This window comes from Myotis daubentonii, chromosome 8 (assembly GCF_963259705.1).
Source record: "Myotis daubentonii chromosome 8, mMyoDau2.1, whole genome shotgun sequence".
Taxonomy (NCBI): domain Eukaryota; kingdom Metazoa; phylum Chordata; class Mammalia; order Chiroptera; family Vespertilionidae; genus Myotis; species Myotis daubentonii.
The window spans coordinates 94,033,464-94,056,369 of NC_081847.1; the positions used below are offsets into that span (position 1 = coordinate 94,033,464).

A 22,906-nucleotide genomic window follows, 5' to 3' on the forward strand; every position below is an offset into this window, starting at 1 on the left:
GAACTATGGTTTGTATACAGTAGCATTTGCATTGAGGAACCATTTGGAGGCTAAATTATACCCAGAACATAGTTGTATATAGAGTTAGTGGAAAAGGAAAGGTATTTAGAAAACAAGTTCATTTTAGGTATTTAGTTTAATGGAGTACTTTTTAGTTGAGGCGGCGTTGCGAGTGGCTGGTAGAGGCGGCTGCACTCGGTGGCCAGCCCGGGGCCTGTCGCTGTCCCGCGCCGCCTTCCCGGCTCCTGCTGGTCTGGCAGCTGCAGGCGACGAAGGGGAGGGAGTCCGCACAGAGACCGGGTCCGCACACAGGCTCCCACGGCAGAGCCATGGGTCTCGCCAGCCAAGGGTTTGCGAAGTCCTCGCTGACGTAGTCTGCTCCCGGGTGGATGCAAGGAAAACGCTTCAAAAGAGAAGCTAGGGAAGCTGGGGTTACAGCTGAAGCGTTGGGTCCATGAACTGGAAGCCGATGCAAACGAGCAAGAAGATACAACTTGGTGTCTAAGAAATCATATTGCCGCCACGTGTTATCAGAGTGAACCCTGAAGGCACGTGGTGGCAGGACGTGGGTTCCCGGAGGCTGTGCGTCCAGGCCCCGCAGCGCCCACCTGCACAGCTGCACGCAGCGCCCGTGGGTGCGGATACATGTGGTGATTCTGGTTAGAAAGTGACTTTTTTTTCCCCCCCCTCAGGGTTTCTCGCCCCGAATTATTCAGAGTGTTGTGGTTTTTAGTTTTACACGTAGGCATTGTATTAAGTAATTTCTTAGACGATCGATATTTTAAAAAGGTGAAATCTAGGTTCTTAAATTTTATTAGGAAGTTTGCTGAATATTGATTGGTTTGTTTAACTTTTAAAATATATTTTAAGTAATTGAGTTGAATTTGGTACTGTTAGTTTGGTTGGCCCTGAGTATGTCCTGAAATATGAAATTTGTATTGTTATAAATAGGATCTTCCTATACAAAATAGATGTTATTTTTGTAAATATCAGAACTTTAAAGTTCTATAAATAACACATCTTATTTCATTGGGATTTAAAATGTTATCTGGTATCATTTTGCATAGGTGTGTATTAATGTTTGTCTGACATTTACATAGATTCTTTGTTCTATTTACAATGACTAATTCTCTTAGACATCATTAGATATTTTTGTACTCTGTTTATTTTTTATTTTTTAAAAATATTTTTATTGATTTCATAGAGGAAGGGAGAAGGAGAGATAGAAACATCAATGGTGAGAGAGAATCATTGATTGGCTGCCTCCTGCACACCCCCTACTGGGGATCAAGCCTGCAACCCAGGCATGTGCCCTGACGGGAATCGAACCACGACCCCCTGGTTCATAGATAGATGTTCACCCACGGAGCCACCACGGCCGGCTCTGACTCTGTTTAAATATGTGTGCAGTAGACATGTTGATGAGAGCTGGCAGACGCTCTCTGTAAAGAGCCAGAGAGGAAGTCTTTTTTCGTCTTTGTTTGCCACGTGCTATTGACTCAACCACTGGACTCTTGTCGCAGCAGGAGAACAGCTATGACTATAAGCAGGCAGGCGGGGTTAGACTGCAGGCCTGGTTTGCTGGCCCTCAATTCAGATATTGATGAGATGGTGTAGGAACATTGGAGCCTAGAGCCCTGAGTATCACACTTATTCATAGCTGTGCTCCTCCTCCCTTAGTTAGGGAGTCCACTGAATTGTAGCTCAGACCTTCGCCAGCTGAAAGGTTATTCCCTGCATTTCTTTGCAATTTGATTCAAAGGACTAGAGTATCGATCTTCACTGAACTCCGGTCATCTTACAGGCGAAACTTATCGTGTCTTAAAAAAAGGTGTATTCCACTTAATACAGTATTAACTTCATCAAGGTGTATGTTTATGTTACCCTAGAAATATTTCCTGTGGGCTTCTAGAATGGCAGCATTAAGCATTATATTTTTGCATCTAGGAATATTTTGAGATACTGTATTTTATTCAAGTAAATAGAGTGTGAAAAATTTGTTTCAGTTTTTTTCAGGGGAAGAAATTTATGGAGCTCTTTTGTATTTTACATTATTTAGCATATGCTGTGGCATTGGCACCCAGAACTGGTGTTTGACAAAATATGATTATTGTTTCCTTTGTTTATTGGAATTTAATTCAAGTTATTTACATATGAAAGGCCTAAATGCTTTCATTCTCTTTAAAAAAATGGAAGATAAAGTTTTTCTCTCTTCAGATGAGGATTATCAGAGTTAAGACTAAGGGTAATGTTTTTAAAACTACTGTTTTTTGCTTTTAAGAAAACTTGCAAGTTATCTCGATCTGAAAACAATCACGTTGGTAAATATTTGGCTAATGCAATTGAAATTATTTTTTATGTATTTCCATTTCTTTCTCTCTTTTTTTCAGTTTTATCTGAAAGTTTAAATATATTTAGGGTTTTCACTCAGTGGCCATTAACGTTTCTCCCTGTCTCTTGTCGAATTGATGTAGGTCATAATGGTCACGGTTATCAGCAACCGTCGTATCCTGAGCAAGGCTACGATAGGCCTTACGAGGATTCCTCACAACATTACTACGAAGGAGGTATCGCTATACCTTCACACATGCACACACACGCCCTCCCGCAGGAACCGCAGCCTTGCCTAGGCCTCCCGTGCACAGCTCCCGTAGAGCAGTAGCTGCTGCCTGTCCGGAGAGTTCCAGGGAGCCCAGGCCCCCGAGCCACCTCCGTACAGATCCTTACAATGTGTAACCACGACCCGCCATTTCTAACGACAGTAAAAGGACTGAAACGGTTACAAGTAGCCGCTTCCCCAGTGGAAGTTTTCTCTCTGAACACAAACCCAGCTCTCCAGTGTCGTGTGTGTGTCCCACATGTATGGTCTCCCTACCAGTGTAGTGCCGTAGGAAGCAGCTTGCTGACCTCGTGTAGCTAGCGTGTGCTCTCGTAGTGTCTTTAATTTTGTCTTTTTATTTTATTTAGCTTAGTCATGATCTCTGACTGTGATGTTCCAGTCAATGTAATGCTCGTATGGCAGAGGCGCTGGAAATGCTGCAGTTGAACCTTGCAAATTGGCTTTAACTGCAGTGTGTTTGGCCGAAACCCTTCTGTTTGGTTTGAGTTTTTTCTTTGTTTTGTTAACTTTAAGAAATCAGTATGGCGTTTTATTTTGTTCTTGTGTTGTTGGCTCTGCATCTGGGAGGAAAGAGCTCGTCTAGCCCACTTCTCAGCCTCCCCTCTTCTCCGCTCCCTGCAGGAGGCTCGCAGTACGGCCAGCAGCAGGAGGCCTACCAGGGCCCGCCGCCCCCGCAGGGCTACGCGCCGCCGCAGCAGCAGTACCCGGGCCAGCAGGGCTACGCCGGCCAGCAGCAGGCCTACGGTGAGCTGCCTCCCTCCGCGCTCAGCTCCAGAGCGTGGGTGCTTGCCATTTCTGAAAAGTCACAATTCTGCCTCAGCCCAGCGGTGTCCAGATAAAGTGCTCTCGGATAAACTGCTAATCTATTTAAAAAGAAACAAACTAGAGATGATTCAGTTCCCACAGGCATGCCCTGGAGCCATGCACAGGGCCAGACACAGGGACCCGGACCCGCTGTGCTCACGGCCACCGCCAGCTCTGTACGGGCCTGGACAGTGAGCAAGTCTGTTTCTACAACTGGTGGCTGTTGTCACTGCTCTTAATTTTGGGAGGACCCGCCAGACTGCTTTCCAGAGCGCTGGACCAGTTACACCAGCAGGGAGGGAGGGTCCCTCTCTCCACAGCCTCGCCACCGCGGGTATCGCTTGCCTTGTTGGTAACAGCCCTCCAGCAGGTAGGAGGTGGTATTTCATTGTAGTTTTGATTTGCATTTTCCTGGTGGCTAGTGGATCATGCATCATAGAAATGTACACTTGAAACCTATATGATCCTATTAACTAATGTCACTCCAATAAGTGTAATGAAAAAAACTAGTGACCATGACTGTGGAAGATAATACTGATTTTTAAAGCACAAATGCGGTCTGCTCAGAATGCATACAGAAGTGCTCTCTCATTCGCTCCCGGCGGCACCCACATCCACAGGGCGCAGGGACTGCCGCTGTGTGTCCTGCGAGGCAGCTGATGGCGGCCTGTGAGGAACTGGGCTCGATACGGAGTGGCAGTGACGAGGGGCCGAGACCTCAGCCTTCAGTCTCAGGCGACTGTAACAGTGTTGGGAATAGGAGACTACCGTTTCAGGGAAAGCAGTAGCTGTTATTAATTTGACATCATCTAGCTAATATGGCCTCTTTCTTACATCGGTGATGTCTTCTTTTTGTTGATGGATGTAAGCGCTGCTATCACTGCCGCACCTCCACTGTGACAGCAAACCTAGGAGCCAGGGTCGCTGGCAGCCCTCTGGCTGCCTTCAGATGGCACTGAAGCTCAGGCAGGTGTCGGGAGGCAGGCGTTTCCCCAACATGCCAAGTTCTGGTTTCTCCGTTTCACACATGACTTTAGAATGTCCCAGGGATTTCCTGGTTTTACAGAGAGACGTTCTTACTCTTCTCAAATGGAAACATTGAATGGCCAGTGAGTATTTGTACTTTGAATAAATAGAGTGTTCTGGTTTTATTATATTTGCATGAAACAAATACGTAGCTAAATCAGATACATGTATTGATTTAAGAGCAATAATTGTTTTCAGTGGGAAGAGAGGGTAAAGAAAGTTAATGTTTTTGGTTCAGGTAGCTAACCACGGTTTTGTTAGATGTCGGGAACCCTAAAGAAGTTCCCATTTTGCTTATCCAGAGATTTCAGTTATCAAACTTTCTTATAATAGAAAATTTAGAGTTTTAATAAGTGAATGTATAGCGACATAAGTAAAATAATAGGCTGATGTCATTTATTTAAGCCTGAAAATGTATTGTTCTCTTTGGCACTTTCCTCTGCAATTGATGTTCTCATGGCAGGTTTTGAAAGGCTGTGGTAGAAACATGTGTAAGTACCAGACCTTTTTAGCTTCTGTTTTAGAAAGCATGCTTTGCAACAGCTAATGGTAGAGTTTACGAAATAGACATACTTGTTTGGTCAGCCTAATTAGTCCCTTGTCATCTTTGACATTTGAAATCATGCATTTTTGTGGGTTAGGTGTTAAAGGTGGTGGGCACACAGAGTATGATCTTGGAGTCAGGCTTCCCACATGCAGCTTGTAGCCTCCTGGCCTTCTTTACTTGGTCGGGAACGCTCTGACCGTGAGCGCATCAGAGCAGAGCAGAGCAGAGCTCTCCTTTGGTGATTGCCAATAGAAATCCAGATTCTGCATGTAAGATCATTCCTTTTGATTCTCCTGGTTATTGCACGTACACATTAGCGTTATACAGCTGTAAATATCACGATTCCCAAACTGTTCCAGTATTTTAGTTTGAATCTGCTTCTCACCTTTTCTTTTATCTCTTGCTTGTACTGGTTAACTTTCTCATAAAATAGGTGCTTTTATGAGCACTTCGAACACATCCAGGTGAACATTCTTAGCGTAGAATGAGCTGCCTTCCGACTCCTGAATCTCTTACTCATCTTGACATGCACATTTTTAACGGCTGATGCAGAACACAATAGTTACCCTGAATCAAAGCCCCTGGTACGGAGTGGCATCCTTAAATGGCTTTCACTCTTATTATAACCTTTGGAATTTATTTCAAAAAGCATTTGAGAAAATCAAGATTCCAAACTACCCTTTTCAGCTTAGATATAAAGTACAGCCCCTCGTTCTAAACGCTTCTGGAGTTCTGGGAGTGATGTTCACCTGAGCTCTTGTTTATGCTGATTATTTTGCAGGTCCTTCCCAGGGCGGGCCAGGCCCTCAGTATCCGAACTACCCGCAGGGTCAAGGGCAGCAGTACGGGGGGTACAGGCCGACGCAGCCCGGACCACCTCAGCCCCCGCAGCAGAGGCCTTACGGATACGACCAGGTGGGTGACTGGCCAGCGTGTGACCGCCTCATTGCTGCGCGTCCTTGATTAGTGAAACATTTTTACTTAAGCTCATTTTTCCTTCTCCTGTTCGTAACACACGAGTTGGCCGACAAAACCCACTTTCTTTTAACTCTGTTTCCTAGACTCCTGGACAGGGGACGGAATACCGCTGACAGGGAACAGCGTTCTGGGCGCCAGCGTTCGTTCAGATTCTCCTTCCCCTCCCCATTCTCACTGCTCTCCCACCACACTCTTAACACCCATGGTCTCCCTTCTGTTCACGTTCCTGCTTCCTGCCTGCCCCTGCCTCTGTCCCTGCACATGTCCCTGGTCTCAGGGCACGATGAGCTGTCTTCCCTGTTGCCTCTCCTTCCGTCAGGTGGGTGGAGGGGTGGCTCTCACCGTCAGCGGCTCTCCTGAGCCCGGCGTCCGTAGGTCCCTCCTCCCCGCAGGGAGCTGCTCGGCCGCCGTCTGTGCCGGCCTGACTTTGTGAACCTTCTCAGACAGACTCCGAATTACAATAGCGAGGACTTGTGATGCTGGCCGCTTCTTGAGGTGGAGTTCAGGTTCGCTAGTGACTCTGGTCAGGACCATCGGGCCTGTTCCCCACGTCAGCCCTGGAGCAGGCGCTGTTGGCGGGTCTGGGTTTCAGGGCCGCTGGGGGGTGAGGAACAGCTCGCACGGCGCCCGTCGGAACGGAGGCGGGAGCCTTTCTCCCTCCCTCGTGCTCCGGCCCTTGGCTGACACTTCCCGCTGAAGTGATGGAGCAGAGGCCAGGAGGCTGCACTGAGGGCGAGGGCGGAGGCTGCACTGAGGGCGAGGGCGGAGGCTGCACTGAGGGCGAGGACGGAGGCTGCACTGAGGGCGAGGGCGGAGGCTGCAGTGAGGGCGAGGATGGAGGCTGGCACTGAGGGCGAGGGCGGAGGCTGGCACTGAGGGCGAGGACGGAGGCTGGCACTGAGGGCGAGGACGGAGGCTGGCACTGAGGGCGAGGGCGGAGGCTGCACTGAGGGCGAGGGCGGAGGCTGGCACTGAGGGCGAGGACGGAGGCTGGCACTGAGGGCGAGGGCGGAGGCTGGCACTGAGGAAGGACACTAGAGTCACCCTTCCCCTCACCTGTGTTTCAGGATGAGCGTTGGCTAAATGTTGCTGAACGTAACTGCGTGAAGTACATTAGTGTTCTAAGTACTTGAATTCTGTTCAGAGTGCAATAATCCATTAGATAGCTAGTGGCACGGGACAGCTGTTCAAGTAAGTCCACTTCTGTGGAAATGTAAACTTTTGGGGTACGAGGTCCTATGGGGCTCAGGCATTTCAACTCTAGATACTTTGTTGGTTTAAGTAGTTACTGGGAGTTGGAGGGGGATTTAAGCAGGGGAAGCAAGCAGCTGATTATGTTCTTTCCAGTGAGTTCTGTTATTGGAAAACAGGTGCTTTTATGAGCACTTTAAACACATCTAAGAAGTTTTTGTTGAAATACTAGTACATACTTTCTAGTATGTTTCTCTTTTCTTTTACCTTTTTTCTTCTGTTTCACTTTCTAAAATCTAAACTCGGCAGTTGCATCCTGGACTCACCTGCCGGCCTGGTGGGACGTGGCCGCATCACCTGCTGGATGTCTGCATTCTTTCTCGCCGGCCAGCCACCTGGCTTCCAAGTCCACTTTGCTAAACGCAGCAAAACCAATCAAACTTCCCTGGATTTTATGCACTGGCTGCCTCTCTGAGGCTTGGCTCTTTCCTTGACCGCCAGATACCTCTCACCCTTGCACTTGCCCCACGTGTCTTCGCTGTTAATTCTTAATAGTAATGATAATAAGCTCAGTAGTCACACGGTTGTCCCCCTGGCATCACATTTGTCTACTCAAATAGATCACACCAGAATTTAGAACCAGAACTTCTCCCTCGTTGTCCAAATCAGTCCAGCAGAATTCACCACACATTGAAACTTCACTGTGTGATAGGTACTGTTCTGTGGTCAGAGGCTCTGAAGTTCATTTGCAAGTGAATGTAATATCAGAAGAAATTACAGAGGTGCTGTGTACCGAAATACTAGCAATTTTTGTTATAAATGCAATAGCTTTTATAGTATGGCAATGTTAAGATTTATTTGTGATTTTCTTGCCCAACTATTATCTAATTGTATTTTAAAATTTATCTTTTAGGGACAGTATGGAAATTACCAGCAGTGAAAGTTCTCACATTCCCGTGGCCAGCGCCTGCCAGCAGCCACACCCACGCAGCCCCGTGGACCCCCTGGAAGAGCCCCTTCCATTGCACCCCGTTTTTGGAGAAGCCTTGGGCTCAGGGGCTGTGTCACCAGAAGGCGGCCGTGTGGCTTAGTTGCGTAAAAGCCTTTAGTAGCTCGAAAATACTCTTTAATTCCCCATTTCTACTCTAGATGGCAACATTGGACAGAAAATAGGTCGCAACCAATTGCAGTGGTTCCGGGACTGTTTCAGATGGACTGTTACAGGCTGGGGGTGCGAGCAGCTTCGTATGTTTTGCAGGTTAAGGGAATTTAATACTTTTCCACAGACGCTTTTGTAAGGGGGGGGGAAATGTACACTTTCTACAGTTAGCAATATTTTGTATATTATGTTTATTTCATGTGGTGAACATGCAGGCGGTACACTACGCGTGGGGCAGAGTCCGCAGTCCTGCTCCTGAGGGCGGGGCGTGTGGGCGCTTCATCGTGTCGGTCTCAGTGGTGAGGCTGCAGGTCCCGGAGGGAAGGCCGGCCTGCCCGCCCGCCGTGGGTGTCCTCGAGGAAGTCGGACCCCTTACCTGCTAGCTAATCAAGGGATGCAGTTTTGAGTAAAAAGACGTTTTTTAAAGCTTTCCAGTTTTGTGGATTAAAACCTTTTTATAAAGATCACTTATAATACAGTTTTAAAATGTGAGGTAATAAGAATTCATGTGGGACCTGAAGAATCTTGGTAATAATTTCAAGTAAATGGAATGGAAGCCTCTCCTAAACCAGCAGTGAGTGGGAGTGGAGTGTTAGTTACCTTGTCAATCAGGAAAGTTAGTGAAAGCAAAGCATTTTATAAATGAGATCAAAGAAGGGTCAGCATTGATTCGGTCATTTTACCATCAGGTCAGTTGGTTTATATACTAGAATAGTTCAAGAGGCTTACCTTTATTTCAGCTTTTTTAAACTGGAAATAATACCATTTATAAAGGGACACTTGATTTTCCCCTTTCTTGTGTTGGTTAATATAACACAGAAAGGTGTGTAGGAAAATGCTAGCTGGTGAGGCTGGTTAGGATCTGGATCGGAAGCATAGAGGGTGCGTCTAGCTCACGTTGCCCGCTCGCCTGGCATAGCTAGCAGATGGAGACGCCGGTGCCTGGTTGTTGAGCTCAGTGCAGGGACATCGCATTAGGCAGGAGTCACGCATCGAGAGGTTTATAACCAGTTATTTCAGCAAATCTGAACGCATCCAGCCCAAAGGTAAGTTGCTATTTCCATCACGGTTGCCCCTGCCCAGGGAACAAGATGTATTCTTTCCCACGGAATTGGTTTTCCCACTTCCAACGGGAAGCGGAACCTACTGTTCCGCACACTGTAGTCGGAGAAGGGACGCCAGTGTCTCCGAGTGCGGGAGTGCGTGTGGGTTCAGGTCGGGCAGGTCTCATTCTCAGCGAGGTCAGTAGGAAGTGGACATCGAGTCTGAGCGAGACGGCGCGGACGGCCTGACGGGTTGGGATGCGCGCGGTTCTGTGCCGGTTTCCACCACTGTGTACTTGGTTGCTATTTAAAACTGTACCAGCTCTAACGGAGGAATAAATTATTTGTGATTTTAATTTTCTCATTTGTTTCTTTAAATTAGATCTCTCTGACTATTGTTTTGTCTGGAGACTCTGCTGTGGGTATTTTATAGAAGTGCGTCCAGTAGAAGCGGACTAGATTTGTATTCTAGGACTTGATCAAAATTCTCTTGCCATGCCCAAGTTAATTAGAATTAACTGTTCAGTAATCAGCATGTTGTGTGGGCTGTTTGTTACAGAATGCTTTCTCTGAAAATGAAGTCCATGAGGCTATCATCAGGATGACTGAATGAGATAAATGAGTTGAGGAGGCAAAATTGTACTAACCCAACCTGGTGTAGATACGTTATCTCATCTGAAGGAAGCTCAACTGACATTAAGAAATAATTTGTCTTGCCAGCCCATCTTCTGTTGTCTTATTCTCCTTTTAATGGAAACTAAAATTGCAATTTTAATAAGCAGAATTTCCTCCAGGACTTTCTTTCTGGAGACTAGTGCATTTGCAAGCTTTAATTGTTTTATAACAGTCTTATTCCGTAGAAGTTTTTAATTGGCGGTGACAAAAATTACCTGACTCCTTGGGTGCCTGGGCGGAAGAGCTGTACCAGTAGCTTTCTACCACATTTGACATTCCCGTACAGACAATACATTTTAAAACTGAAATTTGTATTTTATCAAAATGTGCATTATTATAATGAAGAGATTATTAGAACAGCCCATAACATTCCAGAAGCAAAATATCACTAAGAAATGCAGGGTGATTATTGATCAACATTTAAAAATACTTCACTGTGTTAGTGTAGTTGTTTGAGAATACGTTAGTATTTTTTTGTAGAATTGTGGTGACACATTGTTTGTGGTTTTGTTTTTAATTTCTTAATGGGAGTTTCAAAGAAAAAGCTAAGTGGAGAGAATGGTATAATGAGCCCATGTGCCAGTAACCCGACTTATCCACTTAGCAACTCTTGGAAAGTCTTATGTTGCCTGTTCACCGACCCACCAACTGAAGAACACACTGTGTCCTTTAGTTATTTCTGTAAGTATCTTTAAAAGACAAGGACTCTTAAAAAACACCTTGGTACTTAAGGACTCTTCCTGTTTCTGAAATTTTGTATTTTCAGTGTTAACACTGAATTAGAAACCATCTCAGAAATTGTATGAATCACCGTCTTTTCTTTCAATTTAAAGTCTTCATAGTTAAGACATTAGCAAAAATAGATAATACAGAAAGCGAACATTCTCCGTCATTTCATATCTCAAAGGTAATTATATTTCTTTCAACTTCATTTTACACATAGGAGCCAACATATATTATTGCTTTGTCTTTTAAAAGAAAAACAGCATTATACCATCCATACTACTTTGCAACTTCCTTTTTTTTAAAGTTAGAAATATCTTGAATGTTCTTTATTCCTGTATTATTGTTCCTAATTTTTTTACTGCTGCAAAAACAAAGCTTTCCTAAGCTACCCGGGTAGGGTTTATTTTTCTTTACTTACTTATTTCATTTGGTATGCTTGTTGTGGTATTTCTGTATGATACATTTCTGTTGTGTTAGGAGTAGCACTATATACATTTTTAAGCGTTCCTCTAGAACAGTGGTTCTCAACCTTCCTAATGCCTCGACCCTTTAATACAGTCCTCATGTTGTGGTGACCCCCAACCATAAAATTATTTTTGTTGCTATTTCATCACTGTAATGTTGCTACTGTTATGAATCGTAATGTAAATATCTGATATGCAGGATGTATTTTCATTGTTACAAGTTGAACATAATTAAAGCATAGTGATGAATCACAAAAACAATATGTAATTATAGATGCGTTTTCCGATGGTCTTAGGCGACCCCTGTGAAAGGGTCGTTCGACCCCCAAAGGGGTGGCGACCCACAGGCTGAGAACCGCTGGTCTAAAAGGTACATCCTTGCCAACACCATAGGATTAGTCCTGTTAGTTTTCAGTTCTTGGAGGCTTTAAAAAACGCTATTTCAGAATTTCATTTGAATTACATTTGGTTTATTTGTAAGTTTGAGCATCTTTTCAAATGCTTAATGACACTTTATTATTTTTTGCCCTGAAATACATTCAGTTTTTCTATTGGAATGTTTATTGTCCAAGAGAGAGGGGAGACAATAGAAGCACAATACACAAATACACATATAGTTACATGGGGTTTTCTCTGTATACGCATCAATCCCTTACCTCTTCTGTGTATTGCACGTCTCTTTAGTCTGTTCATTATTTTTTAACTTTGGCTGTGATGTTTATCACTGTGTTAAAGTTTTAAGATTTTATGGAGCCAATTTCTTGTTGCAACCTCCCTAGTTCCAAATTTATAAAAATATTTCCATATTTGCTTATACTTAAAAAAAATTATTGTACATGGTATGATTTAGAGCACTAACTTTTTCGCTAAATGGATAGAGGTGTTTCATAGCATTTATTGAATAAACCAATGATTAGGGATGCTACCTTATTTATTTAAAACATCAACTACAGTTAAGGCATGTCTGATTGATGCCATTTTAAAGACTAGCTGGATTCATTTCAGTGTAACTTCATTTAATTGGCACAAAGGTGTGAGTCCCCCCCCCCCCAACAAGGTGTTTTATTAGATAAGAGTTAATTGCAAAAAGCATAAACAGTGACCAGAAGGATTGAAACGTAATTTTATGTAGAACGCCTAGAGCACCGTGGCACTTTTTGTTTGTTGAAGATGTCAAGCTCTTTAATTTTTTGTACCCTACTAATTATCTCCGCATCTGCCCCAATATCGCAATGTGGTTACTGTCAAATAGTTAAGAAATCAATACCAAATCAGTTGATTGTTTAACACTTGAAGTTTCAGAAATAAACAATGCAACAGTTTTTAGTAATTTAATAAAGACCTACAAATGGAGTGATCATGTAATTTACTGCTCAATCTGGGAAACTTGAGAATCAAAGGGGGATAGGACACACGTGTTATATGTGTGCATGTGTGTGAGATACTTTTCTGTATCTGTGGTTAAATGTGTATGCTTTTATTTTTTTCTTGATAGAAAGCTATGGTTTAAGAACTTGGATATTTGTGGGTGTACATGTGGCTAAATGTGCGTGCACTCTTATTTCTTCCTGATAGGAAGCCGTAGTTTAGGAACTCCGATATGTGAGCGATGCGTTTATGTTTGCAGAGGCCGTGATCTTTTACTGTGACAACATACTGAGGGGTTTCTCACGAAACGGTGCGTTAACATAATCATTTCAAGTTAAAATAGATGGTAATACAGTCCTGAATATTCTGAGAGGTTTTTGTTATTTTGACCTCTGATTATTCCCTGATATTATTCTCTTTTAAAAATAATCCCCAAGGCCCTGGCTGGTTTGCTCAGTGGATAGAGCTTCAGCCTGTGGACTGAAGGGTCCTGGGTTTGATTCCGGGCAAGGGCACATGCCCAGGTTGTGATCTCAGTCCTGGTGTGGGGCGTGCAGGAGGCAGCCAATCAATGATTCTCTCTCACTGATGTGTTTTTGTCTCTCTCCCTTCCTCTCTGAAAAAAACTCAAAAACAAACAATAAGAATATATTTAACAAAAAATAAAAACAATCCCCCAGTTTTGGGCGGGCACATAGCTGGCTGCCTAGTGACTGCATTTTATAGGCCTTTGCTGTGAAACGGTGGTCATGGGACTGGAAGGTCAGCCAGTGAGAGGCAGCGTGTGCGGGCTCCTCGGTGGCACCGGGAGTGGCTCCCGCGTTGGCTCCTTCCCCGGGGCTGCTCCTTCCCCGGGGCTGCTCCTTCCCCGGGGCTGCTCCTTCCCCAGGGGCTGCACCTTGGGGGGGGGGGCTGCTCCTTCCCCGGGGGCTGCTCCTTCCCCAGGGCTGCTCCTTCCCCGGGGCTGCTCCTTCCCCGGGGCTGCTCCTTCCCTGGGGGCTGCTCCTTCCCCAGGGCTGCTCCTTCCCAGGGGCTGCTCCTTCCCCAGGGCTGCTCCTTCCCCAGGGTTGCTCCTTCCCCGGGGCTGCTCCTTCCCAGGGGCTGCTCCTTCCCCAGGGGCTGCTCCTTCCCAGGGGCTGCTCCTTCCCCAGGGGCTGCTCCTTCCCCAGGGGCTGCTCCTTCCCAGGGGCTGCTCCTTCCCCGGGGCTGCACCAGGGCCCTGAGCTCGGCCTCCGACGGGAAAGGGCTCCGAGCAGGTGGTGCAGCAGGTGGAGCAGCCCCTCCCGCCGCAGCTCCACTTGGACACGGAACCAGCCGGGCTCGGCTGCCACAGCCACACAGCCCGCGCTCAGGGCCCGCACGGCCCGGGGTGACGTGTGCGCCAGGCCGCGCCCTCGCTCAGCGCTCACCCTGACCCAGTGGACGAGCGTCCCGCAGGCGCTCGTTTAGGACCCGGGAGACGCCTCCCCATCACCCTGTCGTCCACGTAGACATTGGAGCCGCCTCCCCATCACCCTGTCGTCCACGTAGACATTGGAGCTGTAGACATTGGAGCCGCTGTGACAGCCGTCGGTCAGGGCTCCGCCAGCCACCGGTCTGTAACCGGGGCGCTGTCACATGTCGGAGGAGTTTGTCACCACCGCTCTCTGCTGTTTCCTGTGACTTGCACTTGGTTCTATTTTCCCTGCCAACTTTTTTGGTTAAGAGAGAGAGAGACACGGAAGGAGGGAAGGAGGGGGGGAAGGGGGGGAGAGAGAGAGAGAGAGAGAGGAGAGAGAATGTGCCTTACAGCATGTGGTTCTGCTCCTGTGGCAGCTCGGCCCCGGCTGCGGGCCGTGGAGGGTGTGTCCGCGGGGAGCGTGTGCTGGCTGGGAGGGTGCTGGCATCGGGACGGTTGTCCACACGGTGTTTCACCCGCATCTCTCTCCAGCCCTGACCCCAGTGGCTCAGCACGATCACAGCGGCCGAGGGCTGAGGGCCGCAGCGCGACTCCAGGGGTAAACGCAGAGCGAGGTGCGGCTTCCCTCACCCACCGCCCGTCCGCGGGCCCGGCCTCTGTCCGTGACCTGCTGTCCCCTTTTCCTGGGACCTCGCTTCTCAGCCCGCGGCGTCCTCCCAGCTCGACGTGGCGCGCAGCCCTCGCTCGCACATGGACACGGTGGACACGGCCGTGGAGGAAACACGCACTGAGGTCCACCCCCCCCCCCTGCACCCGGAGCCCGGCCCCTGATGCGGCGGCCCAAGGGGGGACCCCCTAACTACACCAGCGAGGCCTCCCTCACTCAGGATCCCAGGCTGTTCTGAACGACATGCATCCTCCACGCCCCTCAAAACGCACTTGGAAGTGGAGTGGTTATAACTGGGTTTTCATAAGAAGGAATTGGATTCCAAGCTGCAAATCAATGCCGCTTAGCTCTTGGTTCTTTGAAGTAAAAGCTACCTGTGATTACATGGCTTTGCACCATAATTTGTCTGTTGGAAGATAACAGTCCACGTTTAATCATTGGTATCACTGAAGGTGTATCTTTCTGACTTAAAATTTTCTTTGGAAATAGGAACTGGGCAAGGAGGTGGTCACAAGGCCAGAAAGAATGTATGTTTGTTTGTTTTTGGTTTGTTTTGGTGTGTGTGTGAACGTTCCATGTAGACTTCTGGTCAAGAGGCATCTCCTGCTTTGATGTGCCCTCTCCACACACATGCTGCCGCTGTAGATGAAGCAGAAGGGAACCGAACCACAGGGACAGCCTCGAACACGGTGAGCGTCCCAGTGGGACAAATGGAGCAAACACGTGAACTGGTGAGTGAGGCTGTCACTGAGGCCATCTGGGCCCTCAGTCCAGAGGCTGGTGGTGGTACTCGAGGAAGCGGCTTCTACGAAGTAGTCAAACAAAAAGCATTCCACAGGATGGGGTGCTGGAGGCAGGGGTTTGCTTGGCATCCGAGGCTAGACTGTGACACCCCCTCCCCCCCCCCCCCCGTCCCCACTCACAGAAGGCGGCTAAGCTTGCTCCTGCTGCCCACTCCTGGGATGTGAGGACGCTGAGGGTCACGGGGTGGAAGGTGCCTCGCCATCTGGGGCCGAAGCAAGGTGCCTGCAGCTTGATGACAACGAGGTCCAGGAGTTCCGAATGCCACGGAGGGGCTTGGTTCTGGGTGTGACGTAAGGGCCCAGGGGGCAAGAGGAAAGGGAAGGATGGGGAGGAGAAGACAAAGGAAAAGACCAGTAAAACCTGTAAGCCCATGAATTAAAATGTCAGAATATGTCAACAAAATTATATGACAGAACATGTATTTCTACCACATAAAATTCTACAGGATAGTCTGACATTTAAAATTGTGAATGTTGCCGAAACCGGTTTGGCTCAGTGGATAGAGCGTCGGCTTGCGGACTGAAAGGTCCCAGGTTCGATTCCGGTCAAGGGCATGTACCTGGGTTGCGGGCACATCCCCAGTAGGAGATATGCAGGAGGCAGCTGATCGATGTTTCTCTCTCATCGATGTTTCTAACTCTCTATCTCTCTCCCTTCCTCTCTGTAAAAAAATCAATAAAATATATTAAAAAATAAAATTGTGAATGTTTAGATGCTAAAGGAAATTAAGTTCATTAGTGTACATAGATCCTCAGATAGATATCCAATAAAAACATGAAGTAAAACAAGTACAAAAGTGTTTGAGAAACCTTAACTAGTGAAAAGTAGAGTCACTTGGCATAAACTAGGCCGGGCACTGGAAGAAATGTGTGAATGAGATGGTCGTCTGGAAAACTGTCTTATACTGAAGTACAAAGAAACAAAATGACTTTCAAAAATAGGAACATTTAAGAGAGAAGAAAAGCTCCAGAAGAAGGAAAAGGAGGGATTGGCAGAAAAGCAACGAGAGAGAGAGAGAGAGAGAGAGGAGAAGAGAAGCTGACAGTTTTCTACAGTTGAATCTATGAATACTCAGACTGTAAATTCACCCTAAATCCAGTCGATGCAAAGAAAAGTGAATCTACATCAGAGACACTGTGATGGTTCGAAAGAAGCAACCTAAAAACCACCTGGGAGTAAGGCACATCACCTGTAAAATACAGCATAGACAGGCGGCTTTTCTGCAGCAAGGGGAAGATACAGGCCGAAGTACTGAGGGAAAGTGAGTCACTCTAAACGCTACCCCAGCGGGCTATCTCTGTAGTGAGGGCAAAAGAAAACATTTTCAGACAGGAAGACCAGCAGAGCTTCTCACCCATAGATGTATGTCAGGAAATAAAAATCCAAGCAGGAGGTGCAGGGTGCATAAAAGAGTAGAAATTACAGCCCAGTCGGCCTGCCTTAGTGGTTGAGCATTGACCCATGAACCAGGAGGTCATGGTTCGGTTCCCGGTCAGGGCACATGCCCAGGTTGCTGGCTCCATCCCCAGTGTGGGGCGTGCAGGAGGCAGGCGAGCAATGATTCTCTCTCATCATTGATGTTTCTGTCTCTCCCTCTCTCTTCTCTGAAATCAATAAAAACATAAAAAAGAATACATAAGATCCTATATAATAAAAGCCTCATATGCTAAGTGTCATCTGGTCATCTGTTCAATCAAAGTGTAATTTGCTAGTGATATGCTAAGGCCGCTCAACCACTCGCTGTGACGTGCACTGACCACCAGGGAGCAGATGCTCCGACCAGTAGGTTAGCTTGCTGCTGGCGTCCGGCTGATCGGGACTGAGCAAGACAGGCCGGACACACCCTGGAGCCCTCCTGCAGTCCCTCCCTGGCCCCGATCATGCACTGGTGGGGTCCCTTGGCCTGGCGTGTGCCTTCTTGCAATCCAGGACCTCTTGGGGGATGTTGGAGAGCCGGTTTTGGCCCGATCCTGCAGCCCAGGCCGAGGGGCCCCCCAGGTGCACAAATTCATGCACTGTGCCTCTAGTTAGCACATAAAATTCACAGGAAACCTCCCTTATTTGGTGCATTAACCAGCTCAGGTCGACGTGACGGCTGATTGCATCCATGAGCTCACTTTACCCCTCTCTGAGCTCACTGAAGAGGCAGTTTTCCTGCCCTTGAATCTGACCTTGGCTGTGATTTGCATTGACCAGTGGCATGTAGCTGATGTGATTCAGACAGAACCTCGTAAGAGCACAGGTGCCATTCCGCCTCCACTTAGCCTCTGCCTCGGCCACTGCCTCTGGTGGAGACCTGCCTGGCTGACCTGCTGAAGGAACGGGACACGCGAAGGCTGAGCCAAAACAGTGCAATCGGCACCAGCCTTCCTCCGTGGGGTGAGGACAGGGACCAGCCATCTCCGTGGCGTGAGGAGAGGGACCAGCCACCTCCGTGGGGTGAGGAGAGGGACCACCCACCTCTGTGGGCACGTGCCCTGACCGGGAACCGAACCGTGACCTCCTGGTTCATGGGTCAATGCTCAACCACTAAGGCAGGCCGGCTGGGCTGTAATTTCTACTCTTTTATGCACTCTGCACCTCCTGCTTGGATTTTTATTTTCTGACATACATCTATGGGTGAGAAGCTCTGCTGGTCTTCCACTGACACAGTGGGGTGGTGGAGGCCTGGGGTGGAGGAGGGCAATGGGGAGAAGAGAGGGGGATCATGTGTAATACTCTCACCAATAAACAATAAAGATTAAAAAAAGAAAATAGATACATTATATTAATACCAAAGTAGAATGTAAAGCGAAAGTGATAATAGGAATATAGAAAAATCCTAAATAATAAATAAAAAACCATTTAAGATATAATAACTTTGGAACATAGGAACAAAAATTGAAAATTTACAAGCAGAAATGTTAAACTCTAAAACAATAGTTTCAAGCTCCTTCTAGCAGAACGCGGCTCAGACGACGGTCAGAGTCTAAAACTGTTCTCTCTGATAGAAACATGCCCGCCCCATATGCGATTTGAAATTTATTAGCAGGTACATTACAAACAGAAACGGGAACTATTTTAATAATATATTTTACTTAACCCACATAAAATGCTCTTTCAATATTTAGAAAATTCATGAGATAGTTTACATTTTTCTTCTAGTAAGTCTTAGAAATCTAGTTGTTATTTCACACCGTATATCCCTAGTCACATTTCAAGTGCTCAGTAGCCACATCTGGTCAGTGGCTACCACATTGGATAGCCTTGGTGCAAAAAATCGAATAGATAGAAATGAAATCCTGTACCTGACAGGTTTTTTTTTTTTTTAAGTTCTTAGTGCTTCCAATAATGTTTCCACTGATGTTAAGTTTGCATACTTACTCTAATAGGTTTTGTATTTGATAGTTATGTCTTTACTTTGTACAAAGTTTTCTTAGTCAAATCACAGTCCAAGAGAAAATCCACCCAACTCTGTTTCCTCATATATAGGTAAAAATAAAAACAAACTCAATTTTATTTTCCTCAAACCTCTACTTAACGGTAAATAAACTTTGCCCGTCCTTTCCCATCGTATCCTAGGGTCACGACAATGAGGAATGACGACTGAAGTTCTTAAAATGTTTTCTTTTTGCATTCAGTTTTCAAAATTCCCTTTAAGTCCTGCAGGTCTGAAAGGTTAAGAATAACCACAGCTCCGGAGAGGACGTCTTGGCTGTGTTCTTCCTTGGGGTCTTCTCAGCGCTTCCCGCCCACACCGGGTCCTCATCCTCGTCTAATTAAAAAACCTCCCCGATCCAAAGCTCTACAGAAATCAATGCGATCTCTCCCGCCAGGTAATCCCGCAGCCGCGCACTGCAGTCTCCGGTCTGATGCTGCATGAGTTTGATTTTATATACTCTATTGTCATAATTTATTAACTTGATAAAATCTGCTGACTCCTCCTGGAAAATACCCTGTTTATATGTTATTTTCCTGTAGCTTTCTCTTTACAGCCGCTATTACTGAGCATTTACATGAGAATAGGCCCTTTGTTTTTTCTAAAAGTTCATCTGTGCCTGCTGTTTATTTTCTCCCCTGAAGCCACAGCTCGGTTTTTGATCTGCTTCGTGCTTTTCATATTGAAAGCCCTCCGTGAACCCCGAGTAATTCATCCTGGCCTCCTGCCTGCGAGTTATCTGGGTGAGCGGAGGTGCCCCCTTTTTCTGGCAGGGCAGCCCGAGAGACTGGAAGGCCATCCCCCGGGGATGTCGGAGTTCAAGCGGAAGCCCTTACTCCTAAGAAGCGCTTGTCCTGGTTAGTTTCTCCGCTGGGGATGATCGTGTCTACGACATCATGCCTGTTTTTGTCTCGGCAGCATTTCGGAAGGAAGGATGCGTCGCCGGGAAACGAGAGATGAACGCTGGGTGGTGAAACTTCACAAGTAAGTAGGCGCTCCATGTATGTCTCCGCCGAATGGTTGCTGGGTCCTCTGTGGGCAGAGCTGGGGCAGTGGCCGCACGTACCTGGGTGTTTGTGTGGACGGAGGAGCCAGTCCTCCCTACGCAGGCCTCCTTACACGCTGTTTGTTTCTGAACCACAGCTTTGGGGTCAGTTGGCAAACAACAGAGAGAATCAGAAATAGAAGATCCAGGACGTTCTCATTGGCCACTCAACCAGCTTGATTTATTCAGGGTCTTTGGATTGTTATGCCCGAATGACCTGAAGAATTTGCTTACTGATTAGGGATCAGCAGCTGTGATGATTAAAACGTAAAATTTAGAACATCTGTGGAGCTGTTCTTAATGCTCCATTTGGTTTTTCAGAAAAGGGTGGTTCCCGCAGCTCCTACAGATGAGTGTTCAGGCCCGTGGCGTGGGGCGAGGGGTCCCGGGCTCCCTGCCCTCTGAGATGCCCTACAGTGTCTAGTCCTCTTCCCTCCATCGACACAGTCCCGTGAAAACCCTCCCAGAACCTGCTCGCATGCAGCCACCGCTACCCTCCACCAATCCTTTTCTTTGGATCCATGTGATATTTTGTTTGAAGCTCTCTTACCTAAGTTATCATCGCCTACTGTCTTTTCCTCTTGTTAGATTAGACACTTCTTGGGGCAAAGACTGTAATGAATTCATCTTCATCTTCTCTGAAGGCCTAGGATTCCAGTGGTATTCTTCTGTTCTTCCTGTTAGAATCGTGTTCCATGCAATGCTGAAGTCACTCATGAAAAGAAACACTTTAAAAAACACATCCCCACCCCCCTTCCCCCTGGTTTGACTCGGTGAGAATGGATCTCATTGTGAGCCGCCTGAGGAAAAGCAGACATGAACATGCAGTGTCTTACCGTCCGCTGGGGGAGGGCACCAACGCGAAGTCCAGGGTCGCCGTTTTGGTGACTTGCAAAGTGTTCATAGTTCATGTCCTAGAAACTCCAAAACGTGTTGGTATCAGTTTTCAAAAGAATCCGGCCCCTTAGCGAGAAGTCGGGAGCAGGGAGGAAGCTCTGCGAGGCCAGGCTGAGAAGAACCGCGATGGAGGTGGCGGGCATCTCAGGTGTGAGGAGTCAGCCCTGCTTCACCTTGGCCTCGGGCCCAGGCCGCCGGCTGTGGGCAGCAGCTGTGAACTCGCCGCCCCGCTCAGAAACAGACCGGGCTGCTTGGCGGGAAAGTTTCCATGGTTGTCCACCCCCCCCCCCCCCCCCCCGCCACGGGAACCGGGACAGAGGCCTCACCTCACCCAGCAGCCAGCTCAGACGTGTGGTCGTGACTGTGAACTCCTGCTTCTCGCGCATCACTTTCACCTTCTTCCGGGAGCACAGCTCACTTCCCCACCTCGCCCTCCTGGAAGGCAGTTTGCCCACCACATCTGGGCCTTCTCAAGGCTGGGAAGTAAGAACCGTGCGTCCCACCCAAGGGCTAGCTCTGCTGCTCTTCCCGGGGAGGGGCCTCTGTCCCTGGCAGGACCGGCAGCAGGGGTGGCCCGGCAGGGGGGGTGGCCCGGCAGGGGGCGTGGCCCGGCAGAGATGACCCAGCAGGGGTGGCCCGGCAGGGGTGGGTGGCCCAGCAGAGATGGCCCAATAGGGGTGGGTGGCCCGGCGGGGGGGTGGCCCGGCAGAGATGACCCAGCAGGGTGGCCCAGCATGGGGGGTGGCCTGGAGAACCATGTGGCTGTAGGATTGTGTGGGAAGAGCTGCAGTGCTGTGGGGCGTGGAGAGGGAGCCTGTTGAGGAAATAAAGGCACAGACTAGTCACAGGAGAAGCCGGACTTGCTGACCTCCGGGAAAGTGGGGAGTTCAGGAAATGCATGTCCTCCCACCTAAAACTCTCTGTAGAGATGAAGACAGGTTAAAGGAATATTCAGCCCAGGCTCAGCCTCCGAGGCAAAGTCTCTGGGAAAGTGAGTGTGGGAGGGCAGACTTCCCACGGACAGTGTGGCGCGAGAGAGCTCACATGTGTGTTCATGGATTTGTATTCATTTGTTTGTTCACCAAACATCTGCTGAGTGTCTCTCCTGGGTCAGAGCTGGCTTAGGAACAGGGCCACAGGAGTGAGCAGAAACGACAGAACTCCTTTGCCTCGAGGCACCTGCATCCTAGTGGTGTTTGTGTGTGTGGTTTTGATTGTGTGTGGTGTGAGTATGGTGTGAGTGTGTTGTGAGTGTGTGGTGTGCATGTGTGTGGTGTGTGAGTGGTGAGTGTGTGGTGTGAGTGGTGTGAATGTGTGTAGTGTGAATGTGTGGTGTGAGTGTGTGGTGTGCATGTGTGTAGTGTGAGTGTGGTGTGAGTGTGTGGTGTGCATGTGTGTGGTGTGTGAGTGGTGAGTGTGTGGTGTGTGAGTGGTGAGTATGTGTGTGGAGAGAATGAAAGCAGAGAAGGAGGATGAGGTTTGGGGTGGAGGTGTTGTAATTTAAAAAAATAATAATTATTTATTTTTGAAAGTATTACAGATGTCCCCTTTTTCCCCCGCATTGACCCCCTCCAGCCCTGCCCCACCCCTGCCCCAGGCCTTCAGCACCCATTGTCTGAATCCACGGGTTGTGCATATCTGCATACAAGCTCTTTGGTTGATTACCTCCCACCCACCTCCCCTCTGAGATTCCACACTCTGTTCCATGCTCCCATGTCTCTGGATCCACTCAGTTCATCAGTTTGTTCATTAGATTTCACATATGAGTGTGATCATGTGATCCTTGTCTTTCTCTGACTGGCTTATTTCGCTTAGCACAATACTCTCCAGGTCGCTCCATGCTGTCTCAAAGGGTAAGAGAGTCTTCTTTTCTACTGCTGCGTAGTATTCCATGGTGTGAATGGACCACAGCTTTTTACCCACTCGTCTGCTGATGGGCACTTGGGCTGTTTCCAGATCTTAGCTATTGTCAGTTGTGCTGCTATGAACATAGGGGTGCATACATTCTTTCTGATTGGTTTTTCAGGTTTCTTAGGATATAGTCACAGAAGTGGGATCACTGGGTCAAATGGCAG

At 47.7% G+C, this 22,906-nt stretch overlaps 1 protein-coding gene across 3 annotated transcripts in view; it reads left to right on the top strand.

The window, feature by feature from the left end:
- The window catches only part of SS18 (SS18 subunit of BAF chromatin remodeling complex), a 36,522-nt gene extending 26,798 nt beyond the window's left edge, over nucleotides 1–9,724 (top strand). For 2 of the 3 annotated variants that reach the window (XM_059707437.1, XM_059707438.1), the window contains 3 exons: nucleotides 3,242–3,364; nucleotides 5,779–5,912; nucleotides 8,080–9,724. In XM_059707437.1, the coding sequence (XP_059563420.1) occupies nucleotides 3,242–3,364; nucleotides 5,779–5,912; nucleotides 8,080–8,106 (284 nt within the window). In that variant the 3' untranslated portion in view covers nucleotides 8,107–9,724. Of the gene's footprint in view, nucleotides 1–2,474; nucleotides 2,568–3,241; nucleotides 3,365–5,778; nucleotides 5,913–8,079 lie in introns of all 3 variants that reach the window. The other variant, XM_059707436.1, reaches the window with a different exon arrangement.
- The last annotated feature ends 13,182 nt before the right edge of the window (nucleotides 9,725–22,906 follow it).